The 16971-nt window shown below is 35.0% G+C and overlaps 1 protein-coding gene across 2 annotated transcripts; it reads left to right on the forward strand.

Annotated features, from left to right (window-relative positions):
* The first annotated feature begins 674 nt into the window (after window positions 1-674).
* Window positions 675-4944, forward strand: LOC117344051. 2 transcript variants are annotated; one of them, XM_033906649.1, is made up of 3 exons: window positions 675-1138; window positions 2003-2032; window positions 4709-4944. In XM_033906649.1, exons 1-3 carry the CDS (start codon window positions 803-805, stop codon window positions 4715-4717), a joined length of 375 nt encoding a protein of 124 aa, XP_033762540.1. In that variant the 5' UTR covers window positions 675-802; the 3' UTR covers window positions 4718-4944. The 2 variants fall into 2 exon arrangements, with proteins under 2 accessions (XP_033762540.1, XP_033762541.1); XM_033906650.1 differs by lacking the exon at window positions 2003-2032 and having other exon boundaries at window positions 678-1138.
* The last annotated feature ends 12027 nt before the right edge of the window (window positions 4945-16971 follow it).

The following is a 16971-nucleotide window of genomic DNA, read 5'->3' on the forward strand; positions in this document are numbered from 1 at the left end:
TTTATTATTTTCAACATAACACGAAAACTCCATATTTCCATTCTGTCTGCTTAGGATAAGTGAGCTGTATAAATTATGTGCATACACATAGAGAGACAATGTTTTATGTAATATATATGCACAATTACATGCGTACATGTACATTGTCAGACTAGCCCGTAAGCAACTCCTAATTAGATAAATAAAAAAATTCTTCCTCATAACAATATGTAAATACTTACAATACAAATACATTTGTAGCGGTATATGTAATTTACAGGATGTATACATGTGACAGGCAATGCATGTACATCTACTGCAGTGAGCCTCGGGGGTAATGACAATTGATTGAACAGCCATAAAAACTGTCGGGGAGGTGTCCATACATTACACTGCGTCATACGACAAGTTCCCGACAAAAGAGTAATGCTTTTATGTATATATATTACAATTACTTCCCGTATATTTCCTTTCTGTACATTTGGGGAACAAATTATTACATTGAATATAAAGTAAAAAAATAAAATTGTAATGGTTCAATTCCATTGCCAATGCTTTGGCTCGTTCAGAAAATCTATTTATGCGTGTTGTTAAAATAAATGTTCTTTAGGTAATAGATCAATGTTCATCGCCCCTTACCGGGCCCCATGGACGTGTATTAATGAACATTGCTAGCCTATATATATTGAGATCGCGATGTCTGTTCTTCAGTGCTTTCGTTGGATTTCGAGTTTCCTGACTACAAGAGAAAACACTCAAAAAGGCGCCATGCAAGTCCCAGTAGTATTAACCCTTTTAATTGTCTGTCTTCTACATTTAACCAATGGACAATGGTGGGGAAGCGACTCCTTTGAAAGGTCCGACGATTATGACGATTATTCCCCATGGGCGATTGGTAGAGGAAGGGGACATTTCGGAGGAATGCGGCGACGATTTAACCGCTGGGGAAGCGACGAAGATGATTTTGATGATGATGACTGGAACATATACAGACACAGATTTGCCTCCAGAGGATTCAATCGAATGGCGCCTCGTGCAGCTCCACGAAGAAATACTTGGGGTAGCCAATCCAGCTTCCGGACCACACAGGGGGCGTGGCCAGCAACTAATCAAAGACAGTCTCGGCGGACATGGTCGTCACCAAATTCGTTGTCTGCATGTAAGTTTCAAATATTATTTAATTATTTTTTTTATTTTTTTTTTCTGTGAGTTTGGCTGTTTTGTATGTTGATCTACTTTCATGAAGGAAAACCATTACTTGGAACACTTTGTTGTGTCAAGAAATCAGTAGAGATGCAAAAGGACATCTCCACGATTCGGTACACCGAATGTTTCCTGGATGGTCACAATTTGATTTCTGTTTTAAAATATAAAAATCCTTCCATAATCCCTTTGATTTATTGAATATCCATAGAATATATTTGCCCTCCCATCTTTTACGTTGTCAATATGAAGGGCGCATCTTCGTCACTCGAATTAGGTTACATGTATTGAACAAGAAACCTCTCGGCGCTATTCCAGAAACAACAGATATTATTGATAGACAATGAATTTAATAATTATGCTTCTATCACGTTTCTATATTTCACTCAATTTGGTTTTCTAGCAATAGCCTACATTGGTTTCAGTTGGACCAGTTTAGTTTAAACAATGAATAATATATGTTGTTGTAAAGGTAAACAGTTCATAAAGTTACTTACACATTGACTTTATAAACGTTTTGACAAAAAAGTACGAAACTTGGATTATGAATTATGGTACTTCTTCTATGACGAAACGCATTTTCTTCCATATTATTTCGAAACTAGGAAACTAGAAAGTTGAACCATGTTTTCTTATTCAGTGTGGTACGTGATAATACACGACATACAAATGTAATCTATGAACGATATAGCCGTTAACTATAAAGGGCAATAACTCTGATAAACATACGTTAAATATATGAAAACATAAAATGTAATGTAGGATGCTTCCTTAAAGTCAAAGTGATGAATTTCTATTTATAATAATTATTATGTTTTAGCCACAACAAAATAAAATTACTGTGCCAGAAGTAAGTACGACTTTGCTGACTCAGCTGAAAAGTGTAATGACATTCAGCTCTGCTTGTTTTTCTATTTACGGTATAATACGATGCTTATGTATATGAAAGCAACGTAAGGTGTGGTTTTGTATGCTTGGGATTGAGTTGAAATGGATAATATTTCTAATCTTTGCATATGCTTGCTTTTAAGGTGATGATCTATAAAGAATGTATAATATTATACATGTGTGTAATTTGAAATAGCTCAGACATGAATTTTAAATGTTAAAATGTGTTTGGAATACCTCTTTCATATTATAACCTTAAATGTCAAATTTCACAACGCCTTGTTAATGTTGAATATTGTTAAAGAGAAACGGTCGTGACAAAATGACAAATTTGTAATCGGTTAAAATATACAAATAGCGAATGTTTCGAAAGTCTTCAATACAGCATTAACAATTCAGAAACAGTAGCATGCATTGTTGATTTATCGCCATAATTTACTGCATATCAAGATGGTACCTGATGTATCTACACATGCTGAATACTATACAGTATTGGTATGCTCTTCGTTCACGCTTTTAGCTTTACTTCTTTTATCATTGTCAGTGCAGAAAAAAACCCTGATTATATATACAAGGCGAATAAGTAATGTATATACACAGAATACGGTAAATGTGCTTAAATCACATTTAATAGTAGAAAAACCCCATTTTGTCATTACGTAATAAAATCTCACTGTGTATTCCTAAAAATAGGCAGGTAGGAAGAAACTGACGAGTGTTATTTACTAAAACCTGTACGCATACTTACATTTCGGAAAATAGTGGCATCAGTTCAGAATAAACCGCGTATATTAGACATGTATCTGTTATAGATTTTTTTCAAAATTACCCAATATTTCAACATTACCAAAGCGATTGCATTATGGGACCAGACATTCTCGATCCTCATTGGCTGCCAAGCTTACTTGAACACATTATGCTAAAAGAGTGAACCAAAGGGACGTAACTCTTGTTGATCAAAATCGACTTCCGTTCTATCTATACTTCAATATTTAAAGTCATTTTTGTTAACCTAGCACTTCTTCTGAAATCCCATATCATTTACCATATAAAGTTCCTAGAGGGATAAGACAAGTGTATGATACTGTTTAGAGTCATAATTAAGTCGGCAAATACTGTGTCTCATACCAAAGTCCTATCTAATCACATGGGCGTGTCTAGTCTTACATTAAAAAGGTAGCCAGAAATGCATATATATCAAGACATAAAGGTATTATGGCTATTTATATATATATATATATATATTATCTATGTATATATTATATATATATATATAAGACTAGATATGGCCCTGTGATCTAATGGTACTTTTGACGTTTACGACACTTGCTGTAATTATCATCGTAAAATATACATCTATATGTGATGGAAACATATTCATCAATCTTTATATTTCACGTTGTATATTGCAGAGAAACATAGGATAATGATTTATCTATGTGTGCGGTATATCCAATAGCAATGTGTCAAATTGATGGCATAAACTTTCCAACGTACAAGTACCATTACAATGCAAATGGACATTTAATTAGTATAGACAATCTTTAATAAAAAAACAAAGATACATCATCGCCCTGTCTAAATATTTTGAAATCAATTACATTTGGTGTCTTAAGGTAATGAATGGATATATCAATCATACTATTTTATATACAACTTTTGGAAAACCAAATTAAGATATTGTACGCTGTTCAAGATATAACTTTCCCCGTTCTACATTTCGATTTAAATTACAAATGTACACACAAGTCGATTTGAACGTCATTGATGGATCTTGACAATAGCCAAATGAGCTTCACAATTAAAAAAAATGTAAGTAATTACACGAGCTCTAGCAATGATGACAAATCGGATTAAAGGTACTTTGTCAAATGAATGTTTGATGACACGTGTACACCGGATTGACTCAAAAGGTGTAATCAATAAAAATCATAAATATGTAAATTGATGCATTAATTTTGAATTAGAATTCCATATAAAATTTAAACACTTTTTTAAAAGAAATAACATGGATATTTAATGCTAATCACGATGACATAAAAAAATCAAAGTAAACAATAAGCCTAAGATAATATAACAGGTAGAATATTCAAATATCACACGGAGACGAAATGGTGAATGGTTACATTAATTGTGTACTAAACCCGGTTTTATTAAAAAGATACTTGTTGTTTCTACAAACAATATTGAAGATGACCAATTTGATATAATCGTACTGACAATGTAATTACATTCTCACTACGTTACAAGAACATCTAACAACATCCCATTAGAGGTCACGTCGGGGTGACCTTTGAGATGTATATTTCACTTTCAGGGCGAATTGTCAATTTGTTGCTGTCATCAAAGCAAACCATTTCGGAACAGTATGCATCTGAAGCAAACCATTTCGGCACGCCTTGTATGCTTTTTGGGACGAAATGACTTGAAACAAATTGACAGAATATGCAAGCTATGCACTCTAGTCATGCTAATTCGGACATATAAAATTCACTTTCAAGATTCTGGAAGTAGTCATTTGATTGGCTAATCCGAAAGGTCAAAACGACGTGACCCCTAATGGGATGTTGTTTCATGCTGATAAATTATTATAACTGATCCACTTCAAATATAACTTTGTCCCTGTTTGTTATTACAGTATGGATGATGAGGGATTACGACACCCCAGACTTCTTTGACTTCTTCGGCTAAATGACGTCACATCCGCCCTCTATGACTCCAAGTCGCCCACAGCACCCCATGTGAATTCCGGCATTAAATGCCGCCAATTTGTTGTCTCGTTGCCTGTTATAACTGTTTTGTCCTTTTTCACTTTATTTTCCAATGAAGTGTGTCATGTGACTTGTTATCTGCTATTAAATAATTTATACTGTACAATTTGTAGTTTTTTTGTTTTTTTTTGTATTATTTATTGATTTACTTATGCTATTTTTTCAGCACATTGTATTTGGTATTGTAAATATATCCTCATCACAACTACAACATACATATAGATGCTCTGCAGAAGAGCCTAAAATCGGTCATATCCGATACTGTGTAGCTCAGACAACAGACTAATCGCCAGGATAACTATGGTGTTTCCCGCGTTTATGTCGAAGGAGGAGGGGCAATATTGGAAATTTGGCCCTAAAGGAATACCATAGATAGCACTGAGGAAGAAGCATGGCGGATACTGCAAACATTGTTATTTTTAACGTAATCTATTTTTTGTGACAGGGATAAATTTCGAACATAAATATCTTGAAAAATATATATTTTTCACAAATATCTTGCTAATTCGTTTCATTAGCAGACATTTCATGTGATACAGAGTAAATTGATTCAACAAAATGAAACTTAAGCTAGCAGCGTCATTTCAGTATTGTTAATTTGAAGCTGAAAACTGAAAAGAGAAGAAAGGAGATGGAGGAGTGAGAAGAAAATAATACTTCTGAATTAATATATATGTATATATATACCACTCCTAGATATTTATGATTACATGACGATTTGGATACCAACGAGAGTTTATGCTGCAAACTTCAATTGGATGCGATGTTAGTGAAGAATACATATATACGATATTAGCCAATTCCAATACAAATTGAGAGATAGATTCAGTAGAGTTGAACTTATTGAATCATTCTAGTACTCGGCATTGATGTCATGGACCCAAAGTGTTAATATCTTGGAGGCGACGGAGGAAACTCAAAAAGGTCGAAAGAAAGGTCAAAGCTCGATAGGGAGGTAAAAGCCCCGTATTTAAATATGTTTCACAATTTTCAACATGTCTGTCACCTATAACATGTATAAGTGTTTACCACTGTTTAATATTTTGCTTGATACTTACTCGGTGCAAAGGCTACAAATCGCGTCAACATAGCATATGCTGTATCAGTACTGGTTTTTTAAAGCATAGTTCGTCGCAATGTATATACCATAACGACACCAAGCAAATATGGAGTGCAGATCGGTGATACAAGTACATGTATGATGTTACAGAACGTCATATCAATGTTCGAACCCATCTACGTGTCACGTCAGTTGGCTAATTCATTATAGAAAACGTGTTTGATATTAATTTATCACTGTTTTTAATTAATTTCACTTTATATAGATGCACGTTGTTCTAAATTCACCATATACACCGTAAACGTACCTGTGTATAGTTATTTTATATAACAAGAGAAGGCTATATATTTATATACACACATTGTACATGTAAGGGATACCCACTCTTCTGTATCTGGAATTCTCGCAGTTTCAATACGATAAAACAAAAAAATGTGTGGGATAATATACCACAACTTATGTCAAAGTACATAATACATGGCGAATAAAAATGTTAGATACGAAACAAAACAAGAACATACGAAAATGTGAGATACTTTAAAACAAACAAAAAAAGTTTAAAAGGTGTCAACATTCCAGACATGCCATTACAACTTAGATCACTATTTTGCCTGAAACCACTGGAGTTTGAACTTCTGACATACAAAACTACACTATGCCACGGTACACGAAGCTCTAACGAATACGTTAAAGGGATAATATTTCGAGTTAAACGGGGCCTTCGGGTTATCCGAGTTCCAGTTAACGAAGTTCACCTGTATTCTCTCAGGCTTACCGATGCGGTAGGAAACCGCTATACGTGCGTACAGTTCATACATTTCAAATATTCATCTTCGGTAGAAGAACTATATATAAGAAATATATGTACAGTACGAGGAGGGTGATTTGGTACGCAAACGCTCACAGAGCGTTTGCGCTGCGTGAGCGTTGGGGATTAAAACCCTGCTGCAATCCCGCTACAATCCCGCGCAAGCGATGTCGCTGCGATCCCGCTCACACGGCGATTCCGCTCTGATAACGAAGCAACCCGCTCAGCCAGCGATTTAGATCCGGCAGGCCTGCAAACCCGCTCACGAGGCAATCCCGCTCTGGCGGATTAGCAAAACCGCTCAGTCAGCGATCCCGCTCCGGCGGGCCAGAAACCCGCTCACGAGGCAAACCCGCTCAGCCAGCGAACCCGCTTAGCCAGCGAACCCGCTCAGCCAGCGATCCCGCTCACGAGGCGATCCCGCTCCGGCAGGCCAGCAAATCCGCTCATCCAGCGATCCAGCTTCTCTTGTCGCTTCCCTAGAATGGGCATAAGGAATTCTTTGTTTTATGTTACGATGAATAAGGAGGAATTCACATTTCTTTCATCAGAAACGTCTGCAGAATGTAATATAACGTTTCCAAATGTGTTTCGTAATCACTTGCTTGAGTGATTCTGTAGCGTTAGTGAAGAAGTTGATTTGACAAAAATACATTTATATGTTTGTTATTGTAAAATCACAGAAAATGGGTTTAACACAAAGTTATTTCTTTAAACAATATCTTAAAATATAAATGTTTGCATTAACGGTAACAATAATAATTATGTTCATGTAGTTATGCGACAACGGGCTGGTATACATCGTAAATGTACATCGTAATGATCGATTTTGTCCTTTGTGTTCTGATGGTGTTGGTGACGAGTATCATTGTTTATTTATTTGTAATTATGAAATAGTATGCTAAATTAGAAATGTATACATTCCAAACTATCATTGCACATTTGTACATACCCAGATCCGGCAAAAAGGACAGGTGATTAGTTTCTAAATACGTTAGTGTTAGTAGAGAGTGGGTAACATTTGCTGTGTTTCTGCCATGTGTAAAATTTGCATTTTAGGTGATGCTTGATCAATTCAATTCAATTCATTTGATTACTTTCGGCTTGACAGCCAATCGGTTTTGTACTACATGATACAACAAGATGTAACTACGTAACACACATAATTATATACGTCTGAGCAGAGACTTGCATATATATATATATATACATCTCCGGTCTGAGAAAACTATAAAAATCTAACGAAAGATTTAATTTGAACGATAGCGCATTGCAGTGGTGCCGTGCTGGTCGAATGAGAAGGCTGAGCACATTGACTTGTTAACGGTAATCGGAGCCACTGTAATAAGCGCATATGTACATGTATAAGCTCTCTTGTGACACTGCGATACATCTTACTGGAAATTTCCTGCGATTCGCAGTAAAGCAGGAAATGTATGTATGTTTGTTACGAGAGTAAGGTACATGATGTAGCGCATGGCGAAGGAAAATGATCATGAGTAACACGTGTACAATTGTACACTATTCATACATGTACTGTATACTGTATATCTACAAGCTATGAAGCATACAACGATGTCAACTAGCAAAATATGAATGAATTGTATACGTGTACTAGACGTGTATATCACAGAGACTTGAAACAGTCTATATCTTACAAAATATCACGCACGCCAAGAAGTATCGGGGTGCCTCGTTCTTATACCCAGATGACACATAATTCGACGCCATATTTGATGCAATGCCTCGTAGCGTTTCGAAATACACTGGTATAGAACGCCATAGCTACCTTAAGACCAAAGGTCTTATATCATCATGTCACTATGTTATATCATCATGGCGACATAATACTATAACGTGATGCTATAAAATGGTGATATAAAACCTTAAGTCTTTAGGCAGCCACATGTATGGCGTTCCATACACTGGGATTAAAAGCCTATTTTGTGGCGAAATAGACAGAAATTAAACGCAAGTCACACGTTTGATTTCTGGTTTGGTATAATTTAACAAAACTGTGTATAGTTTGATATTATGAGAGGGAAAGAGGTATGGTCCTTTTCCGCTTATCCTGACCTAGGCCACGTACAGCGATAGTACAGGTGAAATATCATGTGACCCCAGTGATTCCCACCGTACCAAAATAGATCGTTATGGTCCATTGGCGCGCAATGTGTTGTGAACGGATTATGTAGTCAAACAATACCATATGAAATAAAGTTAAATTGACATGTTAAATAGGAATATTTACACTATTAATCCATATATGCCTGTTGTCAACGCTGCAGTTCTTTTACATTTTACTTGTAATGAAACCGAGCAAATAGGTTATAATTTCACTCTTTTTCGTTGTTGTATCCAAATGAAAATGTTGCGTTCTGTGTCACCCGTGTATGTACGTTACTTGGCCACCTCAAGCTGTATGTCACCACATTAACAGTGTGAACAGTAGCAGCACAAACATGTCTGAATACGATCTGGACATGAGAGTTGAGGTTGTTGAATTTGGCGAATATTGCCGACAAGAAGTCGGAATCCAACAATATAAGTTTGAGTTTAAAAAAAAATAAATAGTGAAATTGACTCTGAAAATGACCGCTTGGTTAACACAGATTGGTGTAATAATCGGTCAATCACCAATAAATGTACATTAGTTATGTGTTTACCATTTCTTACTCATTACCAAAGAAAGGAACACAGCATCAACATTTTTAAATAAAATTATGTGCCATTTCATTCGCAAATTAATATTCAAATAAACATACCAACAATACAACAGTTCTGGATATTTTGGTTTGTGAGAAAAGACGATACACACGTACAGTAAATGCATGCGTTATATTCTATACAAAACCCGTTTCTAGTAATGAAGGAGACTTAATTCAGAAAGTAAAATATTATAATCATCATGATCTACAATAGACTAAATCTCTCCCGTATGAATACCAGTGGTGAAGCCTACAACAAACTTCTACATATACAGATTTTATCCCTTATTTTACATGCCATGGTCTCAGGGATTAAGGACGATTAAATGCTTGAGAAAGATATAATTTATATACGATCGTTGTCAGTGAAATTATATAAAAGTGATTCGCAACAATTATAATATAATTGATACTTTCTGTACAGGTATAAAGCATAGGTACTTATTAAAACCATCATTTTAGCTCCGTTTTTTATGATAAAAACATACAATTTATTTCATCGTGACTAATCATAATTAATACTAAAACTTATAAACTCGCAATGATTTTCGTGTATGATTTTTTTTTTCAAATTTTTTTAGTTTTTTGCTTTTATTTTTTTAATTGTGTCTTTATTATGAAGTGATCGAGAACCTTGTGGTTTTGCTTTCCATTCGTGTCGCAAGTCATATCTTCAATTAAAAAGGGACTTTTAAAAGATGTATAACATGTTCGGAGAATTACGAATTCTAAAGTTTGAATGGGTTAGTATACCGCTTAACAATTACCAGGTGTGAAATTACGGTCCACAAGCTCGTCACACCTGTCACTGCACCACAGGTGTCTGTGATTTCTGGTGTTCTAATCGGCACACGCCGATAATTGCTCGTGAGTTCACGTGTTTGGTTTCTGTGCGCTTCAAAAAAGTTCCGAAGACATGCTTTTACAGGTTGTACATAAATTGAGCTTGAATTTTATTAAGAATTGCGTTTATACTATAGGGAATACATTTTCAAGTTGTTGAAATCAAACACATTATTTTTGGAATTCAGTGAGTTTTGTTTTCCTTACAAACGTAAAAATTCGTATCTCAAAGGTTTGTCTATAGAATAATTAACCTAAGTTACCTCATTCATTTATATACCCATGATGTTGAAAATTTACTCTATGAATCTTGTCTGGGAGTTACTGATCTTTCGTGGACACGTTTTATCAATTGCGGACAATTACTTACAATCTTGCTGTTTTGGCTAATAAAAAATTCAAAATGATTAGCATTTATTTCACATCTTGTATGAATTGCATTTTAAACTTGTATTACTAGAAGTATTATAACCGAAATCAATACTGGTACATTTGTATGTAACAAACCGGTCATGCCCTCATAATAAAGGCTATATGATGTAAGTCGTTATAAACGGCCCGTTATTCAAATGTCATACATGTTACAACGACCCGTTAAAATAAAAAGAATTATTTAAATATACATGTTATATACGACCTGTTATAATAGAAAATAAATAAGATGATACACGTTGTATTTGGCCCGTTATAATAGAAAATTAGTAAGATGTTACATGTTGTATATGGCTCGTTATGAGAGAAAATTAGTGAGATGCTACATGGTATATATGGCCCGTTTAAAAAGAAAATTATATGTCCCTGGTTTCGGTAGCACTTGTTTACTAATTCACAAATATAACTCGGAGAGTTTATTCAGCACTTTCATTTTTGTTGTCTTATTCGAATTAATTACAGGCACGTGTTCACGTTTGTTTCTATATATTTCCTATATGGGGGCTCCGATCGTGTTCAACCTGTGACGTCACAGGTCAGAGGTCACCAAAACGAGGTCTTCAGGTGTGTTTTCGAGAAAAATCGCAATTACTCGGTAATGGGTCGGCCGATTGTTATGCGGTTTTCTGCATTCTTGTTTATTAATCAATACCAATAACATATTTCAATATAATTTTTCGTTCAGGGTACACTTTAACCTATCTTCAATACCATTACAGGTAGGACGGTAGATATAAAGTTCTCTGACTGCAGTTCAAAGGAACCTTGCAATTTACCTGTAATGAAATTCACAACTTACCTAGCTGTGATCGGGTGACATGTTGACAAACGGTGATGAGTACACAAGCAAATTCACACAAGTTCCGAATAATCTAATATTTATATAATTGTCTGTTGCCAACTTCAGGAGGTATCAAACGCTATTAAATCAGCGGTAATATGTCCTTTTATCGAGTAACAATTAAAGAACACAGAATGCCATTTTTTTCAGGAAATTCAAAACCAGGAAAAATATGCATAGAAAAAAGGGAGAAAGATTCTACGATCGGTTTATGTACATGTTTGTGACAATTAAATAAGACACACTTAAAAATCATCTAAACTTTGTCGTAGTAAAAATACTGTCTATCCGGAAACTTTTTGACCGTCTCAACTATGACTGTCAAAACCTTTTTTTATTTCATTTTTTTTTCAGCTATGCCACGCGATATTAGGTAAAATGTATCTTATCTAGATAGTTGTTATTAATATTATATACAGAAACAATAATCGGTAATTTCGAACAGCATATTTACAAAATTGTACATTTTATACATGTACAAGTACATGTAATTAAGATCTAGAATATCTTCAAATGCTGTGTGATTTCCGATAAATAATTCTGCCAATAGAACTTTAAAGCACATTTTTTCCCACATATTTCAGAATAATAATTTTGATAATAATATTTCATATTAATTTTGCTGAATAACATATGCATTTAGCTGTTTTTAATCACTCCCTCTTATGAGAAAGATATACAGTCGAACCCGGTTATATTGAAATGCTCGGGGAATGAAAAAATACTTCAAATTAACCGGTTTTCAATATAACCGGGATCCAGCCTTTTGCCGACATATTTCAGTACCGCGCTACGTCAAACAACACACCATTGTTTAATATAGTTGATTTTACTTAGTCAGTATTTACAATCGGTTGCAAAATGATAATAGTTTCACAGTTTATTAAAAATAATGTTAAGTTCGACGGGAGAAGTCTTCGACTGTTGCTTGTTTTTGTTTTTGTTGAGTTCGGGGACACACGTGAGAACAGTTTCCGTACATCCGGGCTAATTTCAAAGAAAGTACCGTCTGAAATCAGACATGTGCGTCGATGATAGATGGATTTTCACGAATTGTTTGAGGGTCGTTGTCAAAATCACTGGTCTGGTTACGTTGTTTTCATTTTCTGTCGAATCCCTAAGAATGGCCTCGTCGTTTGTAATTGCCTCGCGTGTAGTTAAATGAGAGTCGATTTAGATGTATATATGTAGCAGAAGCCAAAATAAGCTGTGTCCCTCGAGGTATATTCATAAACAAATACAGATTCATGCTCATAACGAACGCATTTAATGATTAAAAGTCACAATATATTTGTATTGTGTAAATTAGAATTTCATATTTACCTATCTATTGATCGGACGCACGTACCGTAACGGCCGGTAATTATATAATCTAAGCTAGTCGTGGCGACTTTCAATTTAAGCGATACATAAACAATGGTTTAGCATTGCCAGGGGCAATAATTTCCTTTCAAATAAAGCGATATTTCAAATAAACCGATTTCAAAATAACCGATGAAACAATACAAAGACAAAGAAGGCATTTGGACGGGGATTTTATTTCACTTCAAATTAAACGATATTTCAATATATCCGATTTCAAATTAAGTGGGTTCGACTGTATATTTTTATCTAGATATTCTTTATGTAAAATGTCATGCTTCAAAAGCTATATGTTGGTAAAATATTAAAAGGAACACCAATACCCCAGTTCCCGTCATCATTCATGAACTTTCTAAAATATCATCAAAAATTCATACTGAAATCAAACTTTGAATTCTTTAAATGAATGAAAACAGAGAATTTTTAAAATACTATGAAGTTGAAATTCAAATTAATCTGTTAAACCAACAAGGTTTATCAAAACAAGATTATGAAGAAATTAAGGAACAATTCATAAGCAAATATAGACAAACCAGATTATGCGAAATGCACAAACAGTACGCTCGTTAGATATTTTGATAGGGTAAATATCAATATAGGCAAAGATATTATCTAATGAAAGTGACGGAACACAAGTCCGCTCGAGCGGGTCCACTACAAGTCCGCTCGAGCGGGTCCGCTACAAGTCCGCTCGAGAGGGCTTGAGCGGACATGTAGCGGACCCACTGGAAGCCCGCTTAAAGCCCGCTCGAGCCCGCGCCCGAACCCGCTCAAGCCCGCTCGAAGCCCGCCCAAATCCCGCTGCAAACCCGCTCAAATTCTGAGCGGATGGCTGCGCGGATCAACGCTCTGTGAGCGTTTGAGTACCAAATCACCCTCCTCGTACTGTATATCCAAATCAACAATATTTGGCCAATCAGATTGCAGGAAACAATCGAAAGATAATTTGGACTTGGTTCTAAAAGAAACCTATGGTGGCATGGATCTGCCATCACATAACGAGATAATTTTGTCAACATAGCGAGATAAATATACCATATAGCGAGATAATAAAACGACATAGCGATATAAAACAACCGACATAGCGAGATAATTTAATGCGTTTATGAAGTCGCTATCTCGACATCTCGTCGCATTAGATGCTACTACTGACATGGATTTTTTCTTGTCAACGTCACGTGACCTCAATTCGGAAATTCAGTTTGCCTGTTTGTTGTAGGTGTTGGGTCGTTCAGCTTCCCTGTCCAAGCCTCGTGTGCACTGGCGTGCTGAACTTCCGAATGGGGGTCAACGTGACGTTGACAAGAAAAAAATCCATGTCAGTAGTAGCATCTAATGCGGCGAGATGTCGAGATAGCGACTTCGTAAACGCATTAAATTATCTCGCTATGTCGGTTGTTTTATCTCGCTATGTCGTTTTATTATCTCGCTATATGGTATATTTATCTCACTATGTTGACAAAATTATCTCGTTATGTGATGGCAGATCCATGCCACCATAGGAAACCATATTCCCATGTAACTCCATATCGATGAATTAAGGACAATATTTATTTACATTTTGCAACACCATCAAAGAAATACAGGAAAAGCTCATTTACTGATGACGACTTTTTAAAATTATTATTTTCATTCCTTAGCATCTCAGTCAAACTTCAATCATACGGAATTTGTGGAGAGTTACATTCTTGGTTACAAAATTATCTATGTCACAGACGACAAAAAGTCTTTTTAAACAATTCATATTCTCAATTGGGTTTAAATTTAGCAGGGGTTCCCCAAGGTTCAATCCTAGGTCCACTTTTGTTTTTAATATATATAAATGATATTGCCGATGTTCTTGAGTCAGCTGCTCGTCTTTTTGCAGATGATACCTCTATGCTAATGTCTTCGTCATCCTGTCTTGAAATTGAAACTGTTTTAAATAGGGATCTAAATTCTTTAAATCTTTGGTCTAAAACTTGGCTAGTTACATTTAATCCAGACAAAACTGATGTAATATTTATTTCTAATTCTAATGACTTAGACGAAGACCTAGAATTGAACTTTGATGGGAAAAATTTGATTTTTACTGACAACCATAAACATCTCGGAGTATATTTTAATTCGAATGCCAAATGGGGAGATCACATTAACGCAATATACAGTTCTGTTATGAAGAAAATTAACGTTTTAAGAAAATTGAAGTTTTTGCTAAGCCGTGAATGTCTTTTAAGAATTTACAAATCATTCATCTTACCAGTTTTAGAATATGCATGTGAGGTATGGGATGGTTGCACCAAAGCCGAATCAGAATTGTTGGAGAAAGCCCAAAGGGAGGCCATTCGTATCATAACAGGCCTTCCGTCTTATGCAAATATCGAATATTTATATTTTGAATCAGGTTTAGATACCCTATCAAATCGTAGAAATCGAAGAAAACTCCAACTTTTATATAAAATGCAAAATAACTTAACACCAATTTATTTGAATGATCTCCTACCATCTACAGTAGCAGAAAATAACCGATATCCTCTTAGAAATAATAATAATTACAGAGTTCCTCCATTTCGGCTTTCTCTTACAAATAGTTCTTTTATACCATCTACTATTCGTAGTTGGAATTCTTTAGATTTATCCGGACGATCATTACCTTCTTTACCTTTATTTGTAAATTCTTTGGCTTTAAACGTGCAACCATCCCCACCTATCTATTTCGGTTTGGGTGAAAGAAAATTCAATATTATGCACACCAGACTAAGACACCAGTGTAGTCCACTTAAGTACGATTTGTATCGTGTAAATCTTGTTGATGATCCAGCTTGCTCATGTGGATATCCATGTGAGAATGCCTTTCACTTTTTATTTGAATGTCGCCTTTATGCTCAGGAAAGACGTATTATGCTACAACATATAAATGCCTTTGGAACAGAACCTAGCTTAAAACTTCTATTGTATGGTAATACTCAATTTTCCGTAGATCTAAATTGTCGTATTTTTAGACTTGTGCATTTATTCATAAAATCCAGCAACAGATTTTAAAATATTTATAAAGTTCTTGTGAACTATTGTGTTTGTATTAAATTTTCATAGTCATTCAAACTTTATGCCTATTTCTATATGTAATATACATGTGTTTATATGTGTAATGGGAGAAGGCCTTAGTAAGTTGCAATAACTTGTGCCTAATCCCTTTTCCTTAATTGAAATAAAATATGTTTAAAGTAAAAGCATCTCTACTGAACCAGACGTTAATGCGGGTGTAGAGGATTATTTTATATGGACACGACGCTGAACCACACGGTACACTATATGAGGATTATTTTATATGGACACGACGCTGAACCACACGGTACACTATATGAAGATTTAGACAGAGACTTATAATTAGTGATGGTGAAATAATCAAAGCAATAAATGTTTAAACACGAACAAGATGATATTTCAAATGAATATATTTTAGTTAAGTGTAGATATGTACTTTTACAATGTTTACGAGTGTTATATGATAATGTATTTAAATCCGGATATTTTCCGGAATCGTGGTCAAAGAAAATATTGTACCTGGTTTAAAGAAGGCAGATGCTTATAATTAAAATAATTAGAGGGGTATAAAGTTGTTAGCTGTTTCGAAAAACTCTATACATATTTAATTGATAACAGGCTGATTAATTCTGATATATCACTTACATTGACACCATCATTACTGATGCGTAGTACGTAGCACATAATCCCCGTTATATGATATTGGCACGGCGTGATACTACACGTGAACAGTTGGATTGTGCGTCACACACATTACCATGATTCGCGGATAAAGACATACCAGACAAAATCAACATGGACTGACGTTCACGTGGAGATGGAATCAAAAGGTCACATGTTGGACAAATGATGTTCATGCAGTCAACATCGAGTTTATAACTAATTATATCGTGATATTTCCGTATGAAAATAATAAATCCGTTTTCGGTCCCCTGCTTTCTCCATTTTCCGTAGTAAATTGGTTTGTTTCTGAACTATATGCGAGGCAAGCGGGCTACCAAACCAATTTGGAAGTTTATTGTTTTGAAATAAAAAAATATGTAAGTTTTTTT

The sequence above is a fragment of the Pecten maximus genome, chromosome 15 (assembly GCF_902652985.1).
Source record: "Pecten maximus chromosome 15, xPecMax1.1, whole genome shotgun sequence".
NCBI lineage: Eukaryota > Metazoa > Mollusca > Bivalvia > Pectinida > Pectinidae > Pecten > Pecten maximus.